The following is a 26,368-nucleotide window of genomic DNA, read 5'->3' as shown; positions in this document are numbered from 1 at the left end:
TTCCTCACCTCCACTGTATATTCATAAGGGATATGATTTAGGTCATACCTGAATGGTTTAGTGGTTTTCCCTGCGTTCTTCAATTTAAGCCGAAATTTTGCAAGCAGCAGCTCATGATCTGAGCCACAGTCAGCTCCAGGTCTTGTTTTTACTGACTTTATCGAGCGTCTCCATCTTTGGCTGCAAAGGACATAATCAATCTGATTTCGATATTGACCATCTGGTGATGTCCATGTGTAGAGTCGCCTCTTGTGCTGTTGGAAAAGAGTGTTTGCTATGATCAGCGTGTTCTCTTGGCAAAACTCTATTAGCTTTTGTTCTGTTTCATTTTGTACACCAAGGCCATGCTTGCCTGTTATCCTGGTGATTTCTTGACTTCCTACTTTAGCATTCCAATCCCCTGTGATGAAGAGGACATCTTTTTTTGGTGTTAGTTCTAGAAGGTGTTGTAGGTCTTCATAGAACTGATCATCCTCAGTTTCTTCGGCCTCAGTGGTTGGGGCATAGACTTGAATTACTGTGATGTTGAATGGTTTGCCTTGGATTTGTACTGAGATCATTCTGTTGTTTTTGAGATTGTACCCCAGTACTGCTTTTCCCACCCTTTTGTTGACTATGAGTGCTACTCCATTTCTTCGAAGGGATTCTTGCCCACAGTAGTAGATATGATGGTCACCTGAATTAAATTCGCCCTTGCCTGTCCGTTTTAGTTCACTGATTCCCAAGATGTCGATGTTCAATCTTGCCATCTCATGTTTGACCACCTCCAACTTACCTTGATTCATTGATCTGACATTCCAGGTTCCTAAACAATATTGTTCTTTACAGCATCGGATTTTCTTTTCACCACCAGACACATCCACAGCTGAGTGTCCTTTCGGCTTTGGCCCAGCTGCTTCACTCTTTCTGGCGCTACTTGGAAATTTGCTCTGCTCTTCCCCAGTAGTATATTGGACACCTTCCGACCTGAGGGGCTCATCTTCCGGCGTCATCTCTTTTAGCCTTGTGATACGTTCCATGGGGTTTTCTTGGCAGGAATACTGGCGTGGATTGCCATTTCCTTTTCCAGTGGACCACATTTTGTCAGAACTCTCTGTCATGACCTGTCCGTCTTTGGTGGCCCTGCACAGCATAGCTTATGGCTCCACTGAGTTACACAAGCCCCTTCGCCACAACAAGGCAGTGATCCATGAAGGAGTGTAAAACCATACAGCAGCACAAAATTCAGTTATTAAACATAAAAAGGTAAAGGTAAAGGTGTCCCCAACCAGTCGTGTCCGACTCTAGGATGTGGTGCTCATCTCCATTTCTAAGCCGAAGAGCCAGCACTGTCCGAAGACACTTCCGTGGTCATGTGGCTGGCATGACTGAACACCGAGGTGCACGGAATGCTGTTACCTTTCCCGCCGAGGCGGTACCTATTTATCTACTTGCAAATAGGTCAGTTAAAAACAACAGTAGCATTCTTAAACAAATAGAAATGCCCAAGCCTTTAACCAGCTCATTAATTTAAAAACTGCTTATGAGAAATAAATGAGTTTTTAAAAACTAGCAGCATTAGAATTGTATGTACCTCAGTGGGGAGGGAACAGCTTAAAAAGCACCAAACAGATGTTACTGGTGAGCTGATGAATAGGGCTTTTGAAGCAGATCGTAATGCCTGGGCAGGTTTAATGGGTGGAAGTAATCCTTCAAGGAAACTGATATCAAATCATTTAGGGTTTTATAGGCCAAAACCAGCACTTGCATTTGGGCCCAGAAACATATTGACATTAAATGAAGCTGATACAGAATTGGTGATGCATGTTCCATTTGCTTGGTGCACACCAACATCCAGCAGCTACATTCTGTACCAACTGAAGTTTCAGGACCATCTTCAGAGGCAGCCCTATGTAGAGTGCTCTACTGTAGTCTAACACACCTGCAGAACCTCTACCTTTTCCAGTTAAGTTCCAGCTTGTTTGCCCTCATCCATCCCAAAACTGTCTCCAAACATTGGTTCAGGATTTCCACAGTTTTCCCTGGGATGGAAGTGAGATGGAAATGAGAGGCAAGTTGAAAACAGAGGTAGAACTGGGTTTCCTCTGCATATTGGTGACCATGCAGTTCGTTGGTGATGCTGCAGCCCAGATCTCTGGATGACTGAATGCAGGGTTTCTTGTAAATAGGACCGGGGACAAAATAGAACAGAAGTCCCCAAGCACCACATTCTGTGAGCAATCTACCAATAATGCCCAGAGTGACTGCAGTACAGTACTCCCCCCACCCCTGCACAAGCCCAACCCAGCAAGGTGATCCAGAAGGATACCATGGTCAATAGTATCAAAAGCTGCTGAGAGATCCAAAAGAACGAGGTTTGCCCCCACTCTTGTCTAGTTCTTGGCATGCCATCCACCAGGGCAACCAATGCTGGGTTTCTGTTCGAAACCCAGGCTGGAATCTGGATTGGAATGTATCCAAATAATGAGTATCCTCTAAGACCACCTGGAGTTGAGAGGCCATCACCCTCTCCAGTACCTTGTCCCCCCAAAGGCAGACTAGAGGTTGGACAATAAGTTATAAACAAAACATTGGCTCCAAGCTTGATTTCTTTAACAAAGATTGCACCACTGCCTTCTTCAGAACAGTGGGGACTATGCCCTTCCTCAAGGAATTAACCACTTCTGAAATCCAAGCCCCTGAACTCAGTCTGGCAGCTTCCATTACCCAAGGAGGGCCAACCAGTTGGTTACCCAACCAGAGAACAGGTGGTAGATCTCAACCCTGTATGCAGCTTGTGCAACCTGAAGATGTGGACAAACTGAAATATATCCATAACAACATGACAAGATGATGTCTTATCCCCGTGTTAAAACCATAGCATCCAAGTCACTGTGAACGTGAACAATTTGATCTGCAAAGTGTACAGAAAACTAATCTCAGTAGGCTTTGAACACTCTATAGCCTGTTCTCAAGGAGTCTGCTAACCACTTTAAATACCTAAGAGAGCAATCCTATGGCCCGCTAGACACTGACTAATGGGCCATAGGATATGCTCATTTCTGGGAACCGACCTTGGTGCCAGTGCTCCGAGGTCGGTTCCCAGAAAACTGACTGCCCCTCTCATCTGCGCTGCCTCGGAGGCAGCGTGGAGAAGCCCCATCTGCGCTCACAAGGGGCTGGGGGGCGTTCTGGGGTGGGGAGAGCGGAGCTGCACATATGACACATCCAATGTGTCGTACGGCAGCTTCCTCTCTCGGTCAGCTCCCCCACTGCTAGACAGCCAAAAACAGCTGTCTAGCGAAAAAAAGCAAGGCAGGAGAGGCGCGGAGGGAACGATCGTCCCGTGCCTCTCCTGCCTTGCTTTGGATAGGCAGTTGCCTCGGAGGCGGCCGCTTATCTAGTTAGGGTTGCTCCCTTAGTTGGTTTATGTGGGCCTGCTTACACATAACACTAAGCCACTGTGGGTTGACCCTTGCACAACCCATGCTGCTCAGGTTCGCATGACATGACAAGCTATGGGGCTCACTCGTGAAGCCCTGCAGGTGGCTTCGAGTTACGTGTGAGCCAGTTTAGCGTGTGGATGAAGTGGTGGCAGAAAAATATTTAATTCTCTTTCTCTTTTCAATAAATGTTGTAGCTGTTTCAGTAGTTCCACAGGAACAGTAAGCAGTAAAACAACTGAATACTCATAGGTATATTTTGAAAAATGTGCTGCCTGATACAGTTACATGCTAGAACCATTATGGTTCAAGCAAAAGTTCATGCCTTAGCAGCTACAGTGGTGGTCTGTTTGAGACAAGTGGAGTAAAGCACTGCCTGGCTTCACTTGGCTTGCCCCTTTAATCTCTCTTTAAATTCCTCTTCAAGTTTTGCTGGTGTAACTCTGCATCAGGGTTGGGTAGATAGTGCCACACCCATGCTAGTTAGAGTGCTTTGCTAAATGCTGTGGGCAATCCTGTACCCTTTACAACTTCCCCCTCCCTCTCTTCCTTCTCAAACAGTCCCTTGATGCTGCCCTAGAGCAAGTGCATGAGGGGTCCCTGATACCTCTCCCGCAATCTTGTGCTGCTGTGAACAGGGTATCTTTGAATCAGCCTTTTAAAATCATGGTGTTGGAAGCAATGAAGAGGCTACAAAATTCTTGATGTGAAAAAAACATCTGTACCAATCAGAGATATATCTACTTAGTCTGGGCCATTGTGTATCATGAGTAGAAAGCAAGTGCCCTGCAGGAAGATGGCGACAGAGCTAATGGCTGTATCCTCTTCTACTTCCTTGGTGGTAAGCTACACTGGTTTTAGTGTAAATGCTTCGGCTGGTACGCTTGATTGTTTTTTTTCCAATGTACGCTTGTTTTGTTTTTTTCAAAACAAAACATAATCTGGGCCTCAGTTTAATTTAGTCTTCAATAAGCCTTTTGTCTTTGGGGTTACAAACAAAAGAACTTCTCACTATTGATTCTGTTTGAGACCTGTTTGGTCATCGAAGGCGCACTTCCTGCTTGACTGCAATGTGAGACTTAGCAATGGTCATGTAAATCAAGTCAATACCCATGTGATACTTTATTTTGTATTTTTTTTAGCATATTATGTCTTGTAGCCAAACAAAAAGTAATTTTGTGACACCAGTTGGGCTGCTGTAACACAATGTATAATAAAGAGTAATTTGAAGGTAGTGACTGAAAAGCACAGTAGAAGGCTTTGGCATTGTGTTGCATTACAAAATATATACTTTCCTACCTTTGGGGTATATCTGGGGCTGATCATACTAAATCCTAGCTGCCAACAAATATTACTTAGTGAATTTCAGTTTGCTTCATGTGCGACTCTTCCTAAAACTCAAATCTGCTTGGATAAGATTTTTTCTTTTTAATAGTTGTGTTCCTATCAAAACCTGCTTTACATTGTAAGGCTGGTTTCTTTTCTATATGTCTTAACTACAAATGGTTAATTTTGTGTACATTGCCATGAAATAAAATAACCATAAAATAACAAGTTATTGCTCATTTCAATAGAAAAAATGCAGGCTGGCTTACAGTAATAGGTGTTTGAGGCAACTCTTGCATGTTGAACTTGTCTACCATTTCACAACTTGTGTAATAACAGATAAGAGAGAACTGCTGAGTCAAAAATGCTTCATAATGTCAGCAATTTACTTTCTTTTATAGCAAGGTCCTAAATAATACTCTGACTAATGTTGTCCAGCCTCCTATTTTGTTTCCTCTGTGCCCTCTATTGCTAACTTTATAGGTTATGTAACTGCTGTTAACATTGGATTGCAGTAGTTGCAGTTACTAGAACATGGGGTGTAAGTTTTGTGCCCCCCTGACTTCAGCTATGAAAACACAAGCAGTGCAATCCTGTATGTGTCTACTCAAAAGTAAACTCCACTGAGTTTTAATGGGTCTTACTTCCAGGTAAGTGAGTATAGGACCACAGCTTAGATAGCCTTAGGGAACAAGCCACTGACCTGATTTGCATGAGATGACAACCCACCATGGGTGATCAGCCATGGTGGCTTGTTGTGTCATGTGAACCCGGGGTTTCTGAAGGGTGGCTTATTTTTCCACAAACAAGTCACCTTGAGAACCCGTGGCTTGTTTTAGGGTTGTTGATACCCATGGTGGCTTGTTGTGTCCTCTAAACCCACCAGGACAACTTGGGTTGTTGGGAATGGCTACAGAGCCGCCTAGCAAGAGCAACAAAAGCTCATGACACTCCTTGCGATCTCGCTAGTGCCATCCATCCTCCATTCTCACTGACCTTCGCCCCATGCTCCTAAAAATAGTGGACAAAGAACACCGGAGAGTGTCCCAGACATGTTCACAACTTTTTATTTAAAAAAACCACATCGGCCCTGTGCAAGTGCACAGGAGCAAATGACAGCTGCCTTTACATTTCACAATTTCGCCTCTGTTTATTGCTCTGCTTGAGACTTGCACAATCTCCCCGTCTCCTCCCTCAAGATTTGCGCATCCCCCCAGTGTTACTGCTTTGTGTCTGTTTCTGTATGTTTAGTGATCCCGCTCACTACTCTGTAACCCATATCTAGATGTGACAGCTAGCAATGGAGGGAAGCGACAAGCAGGAAGGGAGGAGGGAGCCAAAAGTGCATGGCAGCTGCAGGACAAAGCACTTTGGGGGTGAGGGTGCTTGCTTCAGTATATTGTGAAGCCGCCTTTAAAAAAAATGGTGTTTGCTAGCTAGGAAGGGAAGTGCTGAAGTGGAAGAAGGGAATACGAGGACGCTTGGTTAAATATCGGAGAGGCGGAAAATAAAGTCCCCCCAAATAATAATAAAAAAGCTGACAAACATGTTCCCATGTTCATAAAGATTTAGATTTTTTTTTTTTTTTTGCAATCTGATGCAGGCGGGGTGGTGGGGAGGGAGCTGAAAGCAGCGGGTGGCTGAGGGAAATAAGGCACTTTGCAGATGGGTGTTCTTATTTTAGTGTAATGTGAAGCAGCCTTTTAAAAAAGCGTTCACTACAAGGCTAACCCTGAAATGGAAGATGAAATTGACAAGGGCATTGACAAGAGAAGGATATCAATATGGTGCACTAAATATTGGAGAGGCACTCTTGCACAAAAGTGAAATTCCCAATAATAATAATAATAATAATAATAATAAGCTGGTGAATGCATTCCCATGTTCATAAGGGCTTTGAGAATTAATTCCATTTGGCAAACTGATGGGGGGGGGGCGTTTCCCTCTGTAGCCAGCTACACCAGCAGATCAATTGCAGAAAGGGTGTTGACGTAGGTTCTGCCTCAAAGGCACCTGAGATATGTGCCAGAGCAAGGGCTGAGGGGGAATGAGTATGGAAACAAGCCACATAAGTGTGATCATCTGTCGGGAGTACCGTGGGTCATTCAGTGAACAATCAACCCATGGTGGCTTATTTGCGGGTGGCTTAGCGTGACATGTGAGCACACCCACTGTCTTTTTCAGTTTGCCCATCAGCATTATGGGTATAAACCTTATAGGTTTGTTTTAGGAATTACTGAAATAAAGGATACCAAGTTTTTTTAATAGAAAAACAAAGTAGTATAAAGGATTATAATCTGAAAACAAAAAAGGGAATACAGCAGAGAGAGAAATTTGCTCTGTCATTAGACGCCCCAGCATAATATGAGCTATTAAACTGCTCTTACCTTTGATCTTCCCATGTAGCAACCTTATACAGCTCTGTACATATATAGGGTTCGATCTAGTTCAACATAGGAGCAACATCTGTATGTGAAGGAGTTCCACTGAGTTCAGTAAACCCCCAATTTCTCCCACTTCTCTCACCAATATGAGTACATTGGTGTGCATGCAGGCAGAACAAAGAATGGGATGTCTGTGCGTGCCTCCTATATCCTCATCTCTGTCTGTTTCTCTTTGTTGCTGTAGAAGTTAGTTGTGCTCCATAGCTTGACAAAATTGCATGGGCAGAGACAGGGTTGGATGAAGGACATGGGAGGTATGCATGGACCCATCTTATTTTGAAATACTCCCTGCTGAACTCAGTGGAACTCCTTTGTACACAGGAATTGCACCTGCACTCGATCAATCTAATAGTTTATTAGGAAAAAGAAATACAGGATGTTTGAATGAGCCAGGTTGGAGTGACCCATTAGCAAGGTGTTTGTTATTAACTTTCAAAAGTAGTGCAGGCTCTTGTGAAATACAATCACAAACCAATGTGGGTATTGGAAAGCATGTGTCTCATTCCAAAAATAAAAAAGAGCAGATGTGTAGCCAAAATGCTTTTTGACTGAGGCCTGATTTAATTGTGATGCTAGGCATGTAAAAACAAGGAATAAAAACTTATGTGAGGTTCATGTAGCCAGTGTCACATTTATACCAGTTTTGGGGTGTCTGCATGTGCACCTGGATTAAATGTGACCACCAACTGTAAAGAATCCCGCATGGGGTGTGTGCATTACATGCTGGTGTCATATTTAACCTTGGTGTGAATGTATCAAATATGACAAAGTGCAAAAAGATTACTACAGAAATGGACAGAGATCATGAGAAGTGTGTGGCATCAGGTAAGAACAGCTAGGAATGAACAAGGAGCAGAAGACCCTGTCTAGAATCCATACTGAAAGGGCATACAGCCTGTGCCAGAAAGACAAAACTGAGATGGACATATGTCTTAACATGGGCCAATAAATATCTTGTTACATACAATAGCCTCTTGACTAAGGGACTGACCAAAAAGTGCAATTCAAACTTCATAAAGTTTCAAATTCGAAAGTGCAATTCAAACTTCAAAATTATCTAATATTTCTGTTATTACATCTAGAAGTAGGCTTGTCTTAAAGCATTCAGCCGCTGCTGTTAATTTTTTGTGGGTGAAAGCATAAGAGGCTTAGATGGGTTTACTTTGCATCTTCTGTAAACTTCCTGTGTGTGACTATGGACAATTTACTATTCAGGCATGGAGGCCAAAATCAAGGGAGGAAAGTCGAGTTAATATTACTGTAATACCAACTGATTTATAAAAATTGGAATAGTACAATGATGAATGAAGCTACAGCTTTTGCATAAATGCAAAAACATACAAATTCCAAAATGGAAACAGGCTGTGGTTAGAGTTTATCCAAAAACACATTCTGTGTCAAGAAATTTGCTACTTTTGTAATCATATTCACTCATGAATATGGTGTTCCTGGTTTATTTGCATAATAGAGTCTGGGGTAAAAGTTAAATATGCATAAAATTTATTAATATGAGTAGAATACATGCACATAGTTGTTTAAATCTTCTTGATTTTTTTTTCTCCGAGTTTGTACCTATCATACTGGTATAGCGGTGAGCGAGTGTGTTGGTAATTGCTAGGGTAGTAAAGGTTTGAAGGGTGAGAACGAGCCCAGAGATGGAGGGTAAATGGGTTGATGTGATGGGAAGAAACAAGGGGATGTGCAGGACACATAATGTCTACCCTTCTGCTCTTAGTCCTGTTCAGATCCTCGGTTTTCTATCCGCATGTTTCAAAAACTAAGCATCAGTATTCTGTCCTTGGTGACATGTGCACAGAGTATAAACATTCTGCTTTCACACAATAAATATAGTACCATCTCTGTTTGTGGAGGGTGAAGACATTACATAAGTGCCACAACTCTGCTGAAGTTAATATTCCTAATCTAATCTCTCCTCCCTCTCTTTTTGCAGGTCTCCTTTGCAATTATGGATATCTAAAAGAACTAGTCAGTGTGGAGGGGGAATCCCCCTCCCCACTCCTTTGGTTGCCTTCTGGATAATACTTTTTTCCTGGACAATAATACAATATTTTATAGATAAAAGAAATGAAGACTTGAACTCTAAATTTATATTGATGAAAATATTTATTTTTGTAAGTGCCAAGCCTTAACAGCACAATGATTCTCATGGCAGCTGTCTGAAACTGAATATAAGACCTGGAAATCATGAACTTCTTGTGAAGAAGGGGCAAATGCAGAGTTTCCTGGTGTGTTTTACAGGGGCTTATCTTACATAGGGGAGCAGTTGAGTCCAGGAAAGATGAGTTCTCTGATGCCTGACTGCACCTTGAAGTGTCGATCACTGCAGCATGCTTTGGATATTGTTTCTGTAGTGACCCGAGGTAGTGAAGGCCAGATCAAGGCCTTCCTCACGTCTCATTGCTTTAATGCGGCAACGAGCAAGGATGCCTTTGGCAGGAATGCCCTCCATCTTGCCTCTTCCTGTGGTAAGAAAGGAGTGCTAGACTGGCTGGCAGAAACAAATGGAGTGGATTTGTTGGTGAAGGACAAGGAGTCGGGATGGACAGCTTTGCACCGTGGTGTCTTCTATGGCCATATAGATTGTGCATGGTCACTATTGAAGGTTGGTATTTTACCATTTTTATTAATGCTTTGGATATATATTGTGTCTAATGGCTTGAGAAACCAAACCCTGAGCAAAAGCAACTTCTATACAAATGCGTGTTGTTCATATTTCTGCCAGATCCCATGTGGTCATTCTTTCAGTGGCACACACCTTTTATCCGCCTGTCCTGGTGTTAAAATAAAGTCAAACTAGGTTGCTCTGTTGAATAACATTTAAGGGAAAATCTTAACAAGGAAGCCCCATGTAAATAGACTGAGATTGGCTTGAAAGACTATCATCACCTACTAATCCAAGCTAAGTGGATGGGAGGAGGAAGCTGAACTAAAAAACACTTCAGTTTTGCTTCAGCATTTTTTTTGTCCATCAAAATTGTCTTTAACTAGAGAGCAGGTATAGATTCCCCCTGTGTACGCATCATCTCTGATGGCTGCTGTGATTACTGTCCATAGTGTATGGATGTAGTAGTTGAGTTTTAGTTGAAACATACCATAAGAAGTAAAGTAAACCCAAAGAAAAAGTGTGTAAACAGGGGTCCAGAAATTCTGGATGGTCTTGGTAGCCACCCAAGATTTGTGTTTGCCACAACTGGCAAGGACAGGATCTTGTTTGACATGACATCACACTGTACTCAAGGCTCGCAGTGATGGTGGTAGTGAGGGGGGGCTGCCCTCTTCTCCAGCTCTGAGCTGGAGAGTAGAGAAAATATTTTGCTGAGTCTCAAATGCTCCAAAAGCAGCAAGACGATTTCACTACTTTTCAGATATCTCCAAGGTGTGGCGCACACGGAGAGCCTCTGCTCTTCTCCAGACTCAAGAGAAGTACAGCAGCACTCCCTGAAGCTGCACTTACCAGGTTAAAAGAAGTGCTTGCCAGTGTCAAAGTGGCTAGTATGTTTGTTGAGCCTTGTGTGTTAAGTGTTTGTTTTTAAAATGTTTAAAATAAGAGAAGCATTGCATTGTAATACCTTATTTTTAAATAAAGGAAATAGTATGTTATACTGCAGAAAGAGCAAAAGATAAGAGCAACCTAAGAAAAATGGGATTTTTTTCCACCACTCCACTTAGGGTGGCTGCTGGCTGAAGTATCCTTCATTGTGTGCTTCTACAATATTGTTAACTCGTTATCATTATTGAGTACCTTTCCCACTTTCCTCATAGTCTGCATCATACATTGAACTAAAGGTTTTCACATTAGGAATAATTTCTCCTTGTTCCCGGCGTTGCTTTAATGAGCACTAGCTTCCTGCCATGCTAGTGGTTGTTCCTGTGGGCACAACAGAGCAAGTGGATGTGTTGCAACAGTAATGCAACAGATGTGTTGCGGCAGTATACTCCCCTGAAGGTTTAAAAAACACAGGGGCATAAAACACAAACTGGAATTAGGCCAGCCTAAAAACCAGGAGTTTAAAAGCCTGGGAAAATTAAAACAGTCTTCATGTGGCACTGAAAAGACATCTAAGTAGGTGATGGGTGCGCCTCCATTGTAGAGGGCATTCTGGAGGCACCACCGCTGAGAAGGCCCTCTCCCCAGTAACCACACACCCTACCTCAGACAGTAGGGGATCTGGAGAGTGCCTCTATAGGTGACCTAAGTACATGGGTGGGTAGATGTGGGACTAGGCCTTCTGTTAGGTGTCCAGGTCTCAAGCAGTGTAGGGCTTTAGAAGTAAATACCTGAGTACTGAATTGTGTTTGAAAACAGACCAGGTGCCAGTGGAGTTCTTTAAGCAACAGATATGTTCCATATGTCCAGCTCAAGTTAGCAGCTGTAGTTTGTACTAAGTACACTTTCCAAGCAGTCTTTAAAGAGAGTCCAGTGTCCAACATGTTATAGTAGTTTATTCTGGGGATTACCAGAGTAAGAATAACTGTGGCCAGGTTGGTTCAAATGGTGCCTTGTCCAGCATACCAGCCTCAGGTGGTGGAAGGAGCTCCATGCCTTCAGTGAAAAGGCTGGATCAATGAGCAGCCTTAGACTAGGAAACTGGTCTTTTATTGTGGTCTTCCCCAACCTGGCAACGTCCAGATGGGTTGGACTACAACTCATTGGCCATGCTGGCTGAAGATGATGGGAGTTGTAGCCCACCACTTCTAGAGGGCAATAGCTTGGGGATGGCAGTGCAACCCCATCCAGAACAAAGAAACTTCCCACCAAATGTACCTCTGTCTTGTCAGAATTGCGCTTCAGTTTATTGATTCTCTTCCACTATAAAGATAGTGGGCCTGTTTGGCCATCACGCTAATCTATTGTGGTTCGCATTTTTGAGAGAACCACGGTGGCTTAGAGTGTCGTGTGTGTGGGCGAAATCCTGACCATAATGGCTAGGAAACCATCCTGGCTAACCACCCCTCTGCAGTGGGGTTAGGGGGGCCTGGGGTGACTTACCATGTTGTGTGGTGGGATCGCCATTGTTAAGAATGGCCACCCTGCATGAAAACGTGGCAACTGTAGAGATGGCAGCCTAGAGTGTCTGCCACTTCTGGCAACGCTGTAGGTAGTGTGGCTGGACTCTATGGTCACCATCACATAGCAACAACTAGAGCAGCCAGCGCTGTGACAACCGGCGGCAGCTGCGGCAGGAGGACAATGTAGTAACCATGGAGCTGGGGTGGGTAAGTAAACCACAGCATGCTGCATGGTTCCAGGTCATGTGACAGGCATGCATGTTGCGGTTAGCCCAACCCTCCTTGCCTCATGGTTACCCTAACTGACCTTCCCCCTTTCGTATATGAATAGGGCCAATGTCTGTTCCACCCACAGAACTAAAATGGTTTTCAGTTGTAAAATGGGAGTATAAATGGGATAAGTGAGTAGGGGATTTATGAAAGAAGAAAAAGCCATGTCCAGTTTGTTCTTTCAGTAAATCAGTTTCTGTTTCTCTTTGTCTACCCCTCCCCCCCGCTGCCTTTTTCAGCATGGTGTGAATTTGTATGCACAGGATAAAGAAGGCTTGTCTGCTTTGGATCTTGTAATGAAAGACAGACCAGCCTATGTCACTTTCAAGAATACAGGTAGGTCATTATACAAGAGGCTTGTTATGCTTACAGATAAAAAGTTGACCATGTAGACAGAACTGTTTTTTTAGAAATGCATGTTGTATAGAATGCAGTGCACCACAGCTATGTGTTGCTCATGCTAAACATAGTGGGTGTGCATGCCACATTTAAATGTTGGATGGAGATGCAGATCTAGAAGGGCAATTTGTGTAATTAACTGGCAGTCACACCCCCTCAGGTACTTCCATTTGCCCATTTTCAGCCCCTCTAGAGTTTCCACTTGTGCATTTTCAGCCCACGTGGTTGGACAAGTGACAACTGTAATACTAAATCAACAGTGCTTGGCAGTTCCAGTCTGAGGGCATTAAGAGCAGCTGATTTGTTTGAGGGCCATTGTAGCCACCAGAATGTGCTCCCCGCCCTGGTGTGTGTGTGTGTGTGTGTGTGTGTGTGTATCAATTGGGAGTGTAGGAGCAGGATGTTGGCCAGCCACTTCTTTTCTCTGAATCTAACCTAACCAACCCCACTGCATGCCTTTTCCCAATTGTCCCTTTGTTAGTGCATGCATGATTGTCTTGGCTGCCAGTACAGTGTGGTTGTTCCAGGCTAGTTAATATGCTAGCTATGAAACGGTTTTGAGGGGTTTAGTTGAAGCCGTCTCCCTCAATATTTTCTAGTAGGCTCTAGAGTAGGGGTAGGCAATCTGGTGCCCTCCTGATGTTTTGGACTATAACTCCCATAAACCCCTCCTAGTGATCAAGGATTCTGGGAATTGTAGCCAAAAACAAATGTAGGGGGCACCAGGTTGCATTTCCCTGCCCTAAGGGGCTTGCTTTGTTAGCCTTGTCTGGCTGCATTCCCCATCTCTCTCAGCATGCAGATCTATTTGTGTGTGGGTTACCAAAATAAGATATAGATACTTTTGAAAAAAAAAATGGTTAGTGTTGTGGCCTAAAACATATTGTATCTACATTTATTGTATCCTTCTGTGTTCATAATTCATGTTGTGTGATTCTTCAAAAGTATGTGGAGTAATTCACAGCAATAAATTTGTTATATCTGAAAATACAAGAGTTGCAGTGATGAGTAATGTCCTGTTCAGCATGGTTGAAATTGTGTGTGTGTTTGTATTATATTTTGTGTGTGCGTGTGTTGAGATGGTACTTAAACTATATTCAGTGGTTTAGTTCTCTATAATTTTGTCATAATGATAAATGGATGCACATGAATGTTATAAGACTAGTGCCCAAAAATGTTGTTTTGCAGAATATCTGAAGAGCTATTCAACAGAAAGCATTATTTTATGTTAAAATATTGTGTCTCCTGCACATGTATATGATGATACAAATGGAACTTATTTTGTTTTAGATCCTACAGATGTCTACACTTGGGGCAACAACATAAATTTTACTTTGGGGCATGGCAGTCAACAGAGTAAACATCATCCCGAATTGGTGGATCTTTTTCCTAGGAATGGTGTTTATGTTAAACAGGTAATTCAGACATTAGTATTAGTAAAAGTATATTCCTTTCAGAGTTCCTTTCTCTGCAGAAAACCTGGTTTAGGTATTAGTCTTTCTTCTGTGCTCCTTCCATAAGAGCCTTGATTTTAGGCCTCTATATTCAGACATGTGGACATCTCTGAAGTAGATTGTCCAAGGTTCATAGCCTGCCTTAATTTATGAAAACTACTCATAGGTGTAAGGTGACAGGGCAGATTCCCGTTCATAGGTGAAAAGTGGCTGGGTGACCAGCCAGATGGGTGATTAAAAAATTAAATAAATAAAATAAAAGGAGAAGATGTTAAATAATTTCAGGATGCAGTTCCAATGCTGTTTTCCCATCAGGCTTGTTTCTGGCATGAAGTAGACTGGATCAGATATACTTAAAAGATGTGGAGGCATCGTAGATAAGTATGGAACAGAAGCTGTAGTCCTGTTTGTTTTTCTGAATTTATATCCAGAAAAAAAAGGTGACAGAACTGGGCCTTACACAGGTAGAATGTTCCAGTGGCTAGTCGGGTTAGCTGGAGATACAGTATGTGTGAAGTAAACTTATTCCTTTCAAGTCTAACTTCATGTATGCTTAATGTGTGTACTGAGGTTGCCTAAGTGCCAATTTCTATGTTTAGTAAAAAAAAAAAAAAATCACTTCGGAAGTATTATGAATAGTGGCAGCTACTTTAAAATGCCTGTTCTCCTTGTTTGACTCTTTCCTGTCATACAATGCCTTCCTTGCACAAAATCACAAGTGATTCTGTGTCCAGTCAGTTTAATATGATAAATGCATTAATGTTTAATTTATTCAGATTTGGTGTTGAGTATACTTTATTTATATTAAGCAGATTGAGCCCAGATTTCTTCATGCAGCATTGCAAAATAGAGGTTATTTTAAGTTTCCAATTACTTTTCAGAAAAATTAGCTCTTTTAAATGTCATTTCCCCCTGTTTTCTTTTTCCATAGGTGGTACTCTGTAAATTTCACACCGTGTTTCTTTCCCAGAAAGGACACGTTTACACCTGTGGACATGGACAAGGAGGACGCTTGGGTCATGGTGATGAACAGACTTGCTTGGTATTAAAAAACGAATGTCTTAAATTGTGAAAAGAAACTGGTTTTCAGATGTAGTGTTTGACCAACTAGGTGTATATACACTAGGGCTTAAAAAAAAAACAAACCCTAGCTATCTTGCAATGCTTCAAAAGCTGCTTTTGAAACACTACCAGAAGGAGCTTCTATATCAGTCCAGGGAGGTGTTGTTTTTAATAAGGCTTAAAAGTATAATTGCCAGTGCATAGATTCTCATGCACGGATCTTGTGCAATGTCATGCAGCGCTGAAAAACCACCTTTCTAATTCAATCTCAGCTGAATGTCTCCTTAATTATGCCAGTGAGGGCATAATATAATATTTCCAGTTCTGAGGGGTGTTACACACTAAACTTTTTTGATCCCTTTATTAAGTATTGGTACCAGTAATAACCAACTGGCTTCACTTTTAACCAGTTTCAAACCCTAGTTAGAAATGAACCTTGGCTAATGTTAACCCTAGCTTATGTTCAGAGAGGTAGCCATGTTCGTCTCTTTTGCAGCAAAAAGAAGGATTCTTGTATCACCCTAAAGACTAACAAATTCCCTATGGTATAAACATTTATGGAGGCCAAGGGTGATACTGGTGGTGGGAAGCGCACAATACTGTGGCTTGCTCCTGATTTGGGACTGGGTCTGTTGCATCTGCACTGGCCCAAAGGCACATTCATTGTGCAAAGGGCTTTACAATTCCTCTCACATTTCTATAATAGTAATGCGAAGTAGCTTAGGCTGTGAGTTAATGATTGTTCTAAAGTGACCCAGTAAGGTTACTAGTCATATGTTAGGTTACCTCCCATTTCTAAATTCAATATGCTATCCGCTCCATTGGCCTGCTTGCAGTTCATTAGGTGCAAAGGAACTATCTGTTGGTCTCCACAGATATTTGTGCAGTGCAGATCTGTGTACATCTGCTCAAAACCAACTCAGTGGGACTACTTTCCAGGGTTCAATGGGATTTACTCTTAGGTTAGTCTGTATAGTACTGCAACCGAAGTTGCTGCTACGTTCTGGAATTCTCTTCTGCTGGAAGAGTATCATCTGGAAATACAACGTGCTAGTTTACGTTACCATTTATTGGATATGATTAGTTTGGTAAAAATTTAAAATAAGTTGTAGAGACAGCAAATTATTAAATGTTTTCTGTTTTTGAAGCTGGAATCTTTTACGCCCAAAGAACTGCAAGTAGCTACAGTATGATAGCATTTGGTTTTGTTTCCCAAAATGTGAATGATCCTGGACTAGCTGTACAGATCTCTTTTTCCTAATATGCTATGAAAATATATAAATAAACTAGCATGGGTTGGAAAGCTTGGAAAAATGTTAAATCTGGCTTTCTCTAATCTAGATAATGGTGATTCTCTGTTGGTGAATAAATTTTCTGAGGTCCACAAATGCTCACTAGTGGCAAGTACTTATATTTTATTCTGGGATTTTAATCCTAAAGGAATCTAGTCTGAGGTGCATATAGACAATGGTATAGCACCTGGATCTCTTTAGAAGAGACACTACATGCATATTACTTAAAATATTGTTTTATAACATGGTTTTACTTTGGTTTGGTAAGGTGGTGAAGTTCCTAATGGAGAGGCCCGTGACTGAGACATGGATGCAGTGTTTTTTCAATCTCTCCTAGATTCCTAGACTGGTGGAAAGCTTGATGGTTCACCAGTGTTCTCAGGTGGCAGCAGCCAAAGATCACACACTTGTGTTAACAGAAGATGGATGTGTGTACAGCTTTGGTGTCAATACTTTTCACCAGCTGGGTGTTCTTCCTCCCCTGCCTAACTGCAGTGTTCCTAGACAGGTAAAATAACCCTCTTAATAAGTGGGTAGTTTGGGCATGCCTATAAGTTAGGGTGTGCGCGCGTGCCCCCGTGTACATGCTCCCATGCGACATGCACTTACGCATGTCAGACATAGTGTGGTAGTGCATCTATTGTCCTTGATGAAAAAATATTTAAGATTGCTTAAAAGCGTCATTAGTTTATTAAATGCTAGATGACTGCATGACTGTGATTTCTACAGCCCTGTTCATGACCTTGTTTGCTACACAATCCTTTATAGGAGGAGTACAGATTTTGAACAGTAATTGACAGTGTTGCATGACAGTTTGAACCAAGAAGTGAGAAACAGTTTTACGGTTTGACTAGTTTGACTCCTTGCAGTGGTTTAGTCCTTGTTAATTCAGTGGGACTGTGGCAGTGAAACTGAGCAGTAAATCTCTTCCAAAACACAACTGGACCTTCCAGAGAGAGAGAGAGAGCAGTTCAGAAAATAAGCAAAATATAATGTTATTGTCTGAAAAATATTTACTGGGCATGAATACTTGTAATTTTGATCTTATTATTCCTCTGAATGATGTAATAATGAGTGAAATGGTTAACAATTGTAACTGGAATGTGATATTGATGTATTAGCCATCTCAAGATTTTAGGACGAAATCAAATATAATTTCAAGAGTCAAAATGCTGCCTAATAGGTTGTAGGATACACACTTCATAATGTGACCACAGCTTTCTATTCTAGTTGATGAACAAGCATTTTTTGTGACATCTAAAACTAAAAACATGTTGCATGGTTCATTTCCCTGGGAAGAGAATTACAGGGTTGTGATGTCATCACTGCAATCTTGGTGTCTCTCTGTTTGTTGATGGCTGGATCATAGTAGCAAATCTCTTTCAATAATACTTGTACTTGTTTTGTCTCTTTAAAATGTAAATTAATTGAATTCTGTGCTCCTGAGTATGTATATTTATCCTGAATATAACTCTGTATGTGACACTTGTGTGTATGTGGGCTTTTCATACAGGTTCAAGCAAAAAATCTTAAAGGAAGAACAGTGATTGGTGTGGCTGCAGGCAGGTTCCATACAGTACTGTGGACCAAAGAAGCGGTATACACAATAGGGCTGAATGGGGGACAACTAGGTGAGTGAGTGAATTTTAACTCTGAGGTGTTTTCTGGAAAAAAATCTTTAATGTTGCTATTCCTCTTAAAAGTGGCTTTGAAATCTACTTTCTGTTTTAGAAATAAAATACAGAGGGTTGAAAATATCGTAGAGCTGATGTTAAAGGCTCAAACTACAAAATAATTGGACAGACTTCTTGTCCCTCCCTATGACAGTTTCCCTATTAGTTACCATTGTCACCACTAAAATCCTTCTAAAAATGTACAAACACAGAGGGTGAGAATATTAATTTTTAAAGCAAAAGTTAAACAAGTGGAGTAATTCCCTCCTCTTAATGTTTGACCCAAATTATAGAAATCCTTGGTGTGAATACACAGAGTTCTCTAGTCAAGTAAAATGTTCTAAATGGACTTTGTCATTTGAACTCAAGATGTTAATAATCAATGGGATGTGAGCCCAAACTTTAAAAACACTTGCAAGGTTCCTTGAAATAACATGTGCCTTTGTTCTGTAGTATATCTGAACTCCTTGACAATGGAGGATGGTAAGGCTACATAATCCAAAAAAAATCCATATAGGATTAAGACATAACTTCAAGTAAATGTGCTCCAGATTGGGGTATATGTACTATACAAATCAAAAGTAGTACTTTTATTTGTAAAGCCTTTTAACTGTATTTAATTCTCCCTATCAGATTGGCTCTGACTGAAGGCATAAGCAGGGTATTGTGTGATTATTACTTTCTGTTTGTCTTTCTACTGTACAGTCCCAGAAATCCACCACATTTTCCAGTGTTCCATTTTACTGTATTTTTTGTTGCAAATGATCTGTGCTTTGTCAGACAGACTTTAGAACACGGCTGCTGATCAGAGGAGAAAATACTGAGTTAGGTGGGCCAATGGTCTAATTCAGTACTAGCCTTCATATGTTGACCCTAAATTAGTTTCTGATCCTGCAGAAGTTCTAATTGTGTGAGTGGGTGAATGTGTGAGTGGCTATACAGACAACATTTATTTCTGCCTTTAATTTTAATAGGAAAAGATTTGTGCTCAAATGCCAAATTATGGATCTAAAAAACTTGACATTTAGGGTGTTCTCTTACATTGTAGGATACTTGCTAGATCCTAATGGAGAGAAGTGTGTAACTTCTCCTCGCCAAGTCTCTGCTCTGCATCACAAGGACATTACTATGTCCTTTGTCACTGCAAGTGATGGTGCCACAGTTTGTGTTACTGAAAGAGGAGATATCTATTTGCTCACCCACTATCAGTGCAAGAAGATTGCTTCCAAGTGAGTGCTTTTCTTCAGAAGAATCTATAAACGTACCCTGGCTGAAATTTTTTAATTGTAGCTAACTAATTGAAAGGTAATACTGTTTGTATAGTAACACCTTCTGTTTTGAGCATACATCTATTGCTGACATCTGATCCTACACCACTTGAGCTGTGAGCAGAACAACTAATACTACTTGTTCCATGTATAGATGCAAATGGCGTTGCCAAAATTGTACTATTAGCTGCATGAAACAGGCTTCTGTATGCATAATTGGTCTGGATACAGTTTGACTTTTCTTGTAGCATAACAAGAACATAAGTCAAGGTAAAGCAAGTCTTTACAAATAGAAATATTTTAGATAACCTGGCTTCACTTGAGTTCAGCGAAGTAAATAATCTCTTACAATATTCTGAGAGATACCTGTATTGGTCTGTTGCAGCAAAAAAATAACAAAGAGTCTTGTAGCACCATAAAAGACTGGCTGATTTTGGCATAAGCTTTTGTCTACTGGAGCCCACTTCATCACACTGATCATTATGCCAGAAAACTTTTGTTTTAGACTTAAGAGGCTACAAGACTCTATTATTGTAAACACAGCTGATCTTTTAGATCTCTAGTTATCACAAGATGCTTTCCAGTTTACTGGAAATGGAAGTAGAGTATTTTCATCATCATAATAGTGCTTTTGGGTGTCCAAAGTGGTTCGCATACAGCTCACTCAGTAAGGTGGGTCATTATTGTTATTCCCATATTGCAGGTGGGAAGCTAAGAGGATTGGGGCTTGCCAAAGACCACCTGCTGATTTCATGGCAGTAGTGAAATTTGAACTCAAAAGTGTCTGATACACATCTTAAGTCTTTTAATCACCATCTCTCACTAGCATAGCTTGGAATAGGGGTTTAATTTTAGTATTAAACTGTTCATTTAGTTGGCTTCCTAAGTCTGAATACTATCCTTGTTCCTTTTTTCTTTTTCTTTTTTTCTTTTCAGTGCTTTGTTCTTTTTAGGTGATACCTTGCAGTCCAAAGTGGGCAGGTTTTTCTTTATACCTAAACCACTTTTTAAAAAATTAGTGTTATATGGTGCACGGGTTTCTCATGTGCCATGTTTAATACTAATCATGAGGCAAAACCTTAGTGATCGATTTTGCCCTTAGTGAACCAGGGCAAGATGTCACTGGTTGCCCTACCTTAGTAGAGTCGACGTTCTTACATTAGTGCAAAGGCTTATGCTATTCTTTTTGCTTACTGTATGCAGCTGTGGTGAATTTTGCCCTAGGTTAATGTTAAGGTTCTTTCATCTGTACTAGCCTTGACAATAGCTACTTAAAGAAGTAATAACATGACTGTCAAGCTAGGTTTTTTTCTTTAATATATTAGGTTCTGTATACTTTCGACTTGTGTGTCACATCAGCATGAGCTCTTTCTGTGTTTTCATTGCTCAGGCAACTTAACCTAAAAAAGGTTCTTGTTAGTGGAGGCTATTTAGAGTACAGAGTGGATCCTCAACATCTTAAAGAAAATGGAGGTCAGAAGATTTGTATTCTTGCACTGGATCAAGCTGGAAGAGTAAGTTGTCTGATATAGTGTGTCTCTTTATAAACCGTGTGCCCTGGAGCTATAATATCCACTTGCAGTGTGCAGCATGGTTATGGCATTAGTTATTAAATGCAAATGTAGTTGCTTGTAGTAGTGATACATAAAGTCTATTCTGGCCTCTTCACACTCAAGTTGTTTTTAACAGGAACATGTAATAAAAGAAAAATGGTTGATATGAACAGTATTTTATGTGCACACATGGTACCATATAGCTTTATGGGTAGTGGGAATGAAGCTTCTAAAATGATAATTCAAAGGTTTCTAGAAGAACTGGGGGTGGGGGAGAATTAACTTGGCTTTCAAAAAAGATTGACGCCTTTATATGGCTGCAGTAGCCTGATTCCCAAAAACCAATTGGGGTCTCATGACGGCTTTTTCTCCAAAATAAAAGTGACCAAATTAAGCATGCTTGTTCAGACACATGACTAATGTCATGTGTAGTTTGGCCCTTAGGATCCAAGCCTGTGTCTCTAACCAAAAGGCAACTGTCGATCAGCTATGAGGCAGTTTTATCATTTGAACAAAAAAACACCTAAAACCTTCAAGGAAAGAGGATAACTCTGCCTTCAAACAATGTGCATCTGCATCAGAATAAAGCATAGATGGAGATCAAGCCCCAAATAGGTTGGTGAAATAAGAGTAGACACTAGCAACTTCTCAGTGCAGAAAATATTTAGTTCAAGGCACTTGAATAAGATAGGAGGTGAAATTGTTGTAGAAATGTGAAAACCTCTCTTATTCTCTTGCCTCCCCCCCCCCCGCATTTTGTTGATGTTTTAGGTGTTTTGCTGGAAATCTGCCAACAGTCCTATGAAGCAGTGCCGATGGGTCTATGGCCGCCAAGTCTACATGTCTGATATTTCTTTAAATAGGAATGAAATGATGTTTGTTACACAGGATGGTGAAGCTTTCAAAGGAAAGTGGATGGATGGGAATAAAAATTCAGAAAAGAAAGGTGAGTTCTCTTGACTTCTAGTATGTGAACTTTGGCAAAACTGAAACTCAGATAGATCTTGGTCAATCTGTGTAAATATGAGTACACAACTATGTCTCTCTTCCTCAGCAAATACTTAAAAATAAAATAAACCCTACATAATTGTACTTTTGGAGAAACACTATCCAACACTACTTAGCTGATTTGACTTGAAATTACCCATTCATAAGGCAATATCAAATGCCTACCTGGCCCTATTTGCATGTAATGGTGGCAAATCTTGGGTCAATTAATCCATGACTTGCCATGTTGTATGCCACACATGTGCCGCTGCTGTTTTACACAATCAACCTCTGATTGGCCTGATCAAGGGTTGTTATGTGATGTGTCAACCCAGACACTGTGGGTTATTCATGGGTTAAACAACCCAAAGTTAACCTAAGAACTAATCATAGGTTAACTTTAGATTGTTTAACCCACAAATAATTCATAGACCTGGTTCACACATAAGGACAACCCAGAATACAGGTTGAGTATGAATTGATTATGGGTTGAGTATGAGTTGTTGTTGAATCATGGGTTGTCACGTGCGAACCCTGCATGTTTAACTATGGGTTGTTAACCATGAACATCCCAAAGTTCACAACCCAACAACAAACCAGGAATTCTCTTCTGGTTTGTTGGATGGCTTTAAAAGGTTTTAGATAAATACCTGGAGAAGAAAGCTTTGTGCTACTAGTTCTGATGGCTATGTGCCACCTCCAGTATCAGAGGCAGTAAGCCTACGTTCACCAGTTGCTGGGGGACATGGGTGGGAGGGCGCTGTTGCACTTGTGTCTTGGTTGTGGGTTTCCTTTGGGCAGCTGGTTGGCCACCCTGTGAACAGAATGCTGGGACTAGATGGACTCTTGGTCTGATCCAGCATGGCTTTTCTTATGTTCTTATATGAGTGTGGACATAAGAGCACTCATATCTTTTTTTTTAATTGCACAAAGTATAATTTTTTAAATGACTGAAAGGAAAAAATACTTGTGTTTTTTGTTACTTTCCTTTGGCTTTCTAATGATATACACTCCGTGCTGATAAGGACACACAGGCAGAGAGCTCAAACACCCTTCTCCTCCAAAAAGTTGGTGGGATGGGGGGAAGACAGTAGGGTTAGTTCCAAGCCTGAGAGGTACAGCATGAAGAGGTGAGTTTAAACCTCCTCTCCTGACGCTATATTGCTAGCACCTGAAGCTTAGTGCTATAATGCTGTAGCTATAGAGACAGAGGTTTCAGGATTAGTTGGGCAGCTAGCTACACGCAACAATGAAAATCTGAGTAGAAGAGTTCCCCTGTTCTCTTCATGTTATCTGAAAGAGTTCTTTGTTGAGGAATATTTATTGTATTTGTGAATCACCTCTCAACTTAAATTGCCCAAGGTGAGGTAAAGCAAATACATGGTGATTAAAAAATTACATTTGCAGTAGCTGCGTTCTGTGTCCATCACAGGCTAATTAACAGCTTAAGTATATTCTCTTGCCTGCTGTTTTCACTTTGCTCTTTCTAATCAGGTTCTTTGATAGGGCAAGATGGTTTATCAGCAGCCTTACTTGTGGCAAAATCAGGGCTTTTAAGTGTTTTAATATTCTATTCCTACAATACGGTTTGTGCATGTGCAGTCTTTCTTGGGAGAATTTTTGGGAATCTACTCTCCCTTTTTAAATCAAAGTAATATTTCTCAGTATATCTATATTTCTCAAGAATTTGCAGAAACCTCTGTCTTGTTTGTGGAAACCCTATTTCACTGCTCTACTGCTTGGCACTGGACCATAAACTTGATACTAGAAGAAACCATTGCTTCTGCAAAGCAACGGAATAAATCTGACTAGCTGGTGCCATCTGGTGTATTGAACTAGTATGCAAGCTTACGTAAAATTGTCAGGGAAAGGATATATGCTTGTTATTAAAAGGATGCTCTTATTGAGATAATGACAATACAGGGTTAAATCTACACTACTCTAATAGTCACGGGCCTCCTTTCACTGATATAATTAGAGAAATGATTGCTTCACAGTAATATAAAATTTAGGATGTCAGACTACAGTCTCACAGGTTAACTATCCCTGGAGCTTCAACTGAAGGATGGCATGAACCAAAGCTTTTACTAAACTTGTACAATACTAAAAAAATTAGCTTAAACTGCTTTAGTATGCTCAGTGGATTTCTATCAGGTATTTGAGTAAACATTTTGAAATTTTTTTATGGGAAATAAGATTCCATTCTAAAACCTTGAGCTGATTTTGTTCACATATGTCTCTGATCATGGAAGTGTCAATTTCACTTCTTCCTACAAGGCAGCGTTCTGCGTTATTGGCTTGCCTAGTCCCTGCATTCATTGCAAAATGAATATTCATGCTGCAAGTTAAATATGTTGTTGTTGTTGCATTCTTCTTCCTCCATGGAGATACTGGTCTGATTCAGCAGGGCTGCATTTGTGAGATTAGATGAGCTGTTTAGATAGCACATCATGTATAAAGCAAAGGGCTGGATGTGCTCGACCTCATCTGATCTTGGAAGCTAAGCTGGGTCCGCCCTGGTTAGTACTTGGATGGGGGGGGGGGCGCCTGGGAATCAGGCTTCCTGCATTGACCAGGGGGTTGGACTCGATGGTCCAACCCTATGATTCTATGAAACAGCCTTTGGTAAATCTATAACTGAAGCCAATTACTTAACCTTTCAACTGTATTGGATTCAGTGGAATTATTGCAATTAGATGTTTTCCTTTTGCTTTCTCAGCTGATCATCTAATTAGTTTAACCTCTTCATATTTACCAGAAATTGTGTCAAACCTTCAAAATCCCTCAAATGATGACTCATCTTACGAAACGAATAATGCATATGAACGAATACGACTTGAGAAGCTTGCCTTTGTTCACAGAGCAGTCAGTGTTACAACAGACCCTAATGGATGTAACTTCGCTGTGTTACAGTCAGACCCTAAAACAAGGTATGCTTCAACTATTTATGCCATAAATTTTATGGAATTCAGTTACCTGAAAGTGTTGGAGTTAATAGTGCTGGCATGCACAGAATTGTTCCTGTCAATTAGCTGTGCCTTTTGGCACATTAGTCAAACTCCTCCTCCACTAATGTTTATCACTCAAGGTTATGATGATCTTGGTTTATTAAGAAGAAGGGTGAAGTGCCCTGTCTGGCCTTCTGTAAATGAAAGGCCATGTACTACATTAAACCAAAGTTATTAGTCTGCAGAATGGGAAAATGTTGCTGGTAGTGGATTCATTATCCAAGATACTTAAGACTCAACACTTAAGGGGTTCCTACATACCCTTTCTCTCCAAGGGGTGGGATGTATGTCTGTGACCACACACCAAGTATGTGTCTAATTGTCCAGTTTGCAGTTGTAATTCAAGGGTCATGATGTATTCCTTCAAGGGGTTGTATGTTTGGCAGAAAGAAAGAAAAACTACTTAGAAGGTGGGTTTTTATTTTTCTTACACTAAGTATGAAGATTTTAATAGGGTGAAATGAAAAAGTAGACTTCTTGAAGAAAGATTTATATAACTTTGTCTTCCAGTTTATATGAAATTCCAAGTGTATCAACATCTAGCTTTCATGAAGATTTTGGCAAATTGTTGGGAGAAGCAGAAGTGATAGACACCATCCATGATGTGACTTTTCAGGTTGGCACCAGGACTTTCGCTGTGCACAAGTATATTTTGGCAATGCGCTCTGATTTTTTCCGGAAGCTCTTTGTGTCAGATCACAGTTGGGTAGATCCTTCCGACCTTTACCGTAAAGATGAAGATGATGTTGGCTGTGATCTCTTTGTGATAGAAAAACTTCACCCAGACTTGTTTATGTACCTTCTGCAGTACATTTACACAGATTCATGTGATCTGCTGATTCATGGTCACAGGTCCAAAATGATGTACAAAGAAAAAATGGAAGAGAATGAGGACACCTTAATTACAAACTTGAATAAAATAACTATGCATGGAGAAGTTACTAATAAGTCTGCATATGAGGTTTACAGAAGTAACCAAGTGCACATGGTAAATGAAAAGCAGAAGCGTAAACCAAAATCCACTTCTAAGAAATGCAAAGGTGCTGGAGAAGAAGTGAATGTTGTAAAAACGTTGCAAGTTGCTGCAAAGAAATTTGGACTTGGCAGTTTAAGTTCAAGGTATGTGATCACTTGTGCATATGCACGTGTGTGTTTGTTCTAAAAGCCTGATCCTCAGGT

General features: G+C 40.8%; 1 protein-coding gene across 5 annotated transcripts in view; it reads left to right on the top strand.

Moving 5' to 3' along the window:
- Positions 1-26,368, top strand: part of IBTK (inhibitor of Bruton tyrosine kinase) — a 75,350-nt gene that overhangs the window by 5,345 nt on the left and 43,637 nt on the right. For all 5 annotated transcript variants that reach the window (XR_014786608.1, XR_014786609.1, XR_014786610.1 and 2 more), the window contains exons 2-12: positions 9,144-9,815; positions 12,733-12,829; positions 14,183-14,307; positions 15,278-15,388; positions 17,038-17,208; positions 18,214-18,331; positions 19,422-19,602; positions 21,032-21,155; positions 21,966-22,140; positions 24,940-25,111; positions 25,700-26,308. Coding sequence is in view for 2 of the 5 variants with exons in the window: in XM_084826990.1 (XP_084683116.1) it covers positions 9,492-9,815; positions 12,733-12,829; positions 14,183-14,307; positions 15,278-15,388; positions 17,038-17,208; positions 18,214-18,331; positions 19,422-19,602; positions 21,032-21,155; positions 21,966-22,140; positions 24,940-25,111; positions 25,700-26,308 (2,207 nt within the window). In the remaining 3 variants the exon portion in view is untranslated. The remainder of the gene's footprint in view (positions 1-9,143; positions 9,816-12,732; positions 12,830-14,182; positions 14,308-15,277; positions 15,389-17,037; positions 17,209-18,213; positions 18,332-19,421; positions 19,603-21,031; positions 21,156-21,965; positions 22,141-24,939; positions 25,112-25,699; positions 26,309-26,368) is intronic.

Source organism: Heloderma suspectum, chromosome 1 (assembly GCF_057233095.1).
Source record: "Heloderma suspectum isolate Gila_16-S chromosome 1, 16-S_ref, whole genome shotgun sequence".
In the NCBI taxonomy this organism is placed as follows: Eukaryota; Metazoa; Chordata; class Lepidosauria; order Squamata; family Helodermatidae; genus Heloderma; species Heloderma suspectum.
The sequence above is the reverse complement of the archived record's forward strand: the minus strand, read 5'-3'. Positions and strand labels throughout refer to the sequence as shown.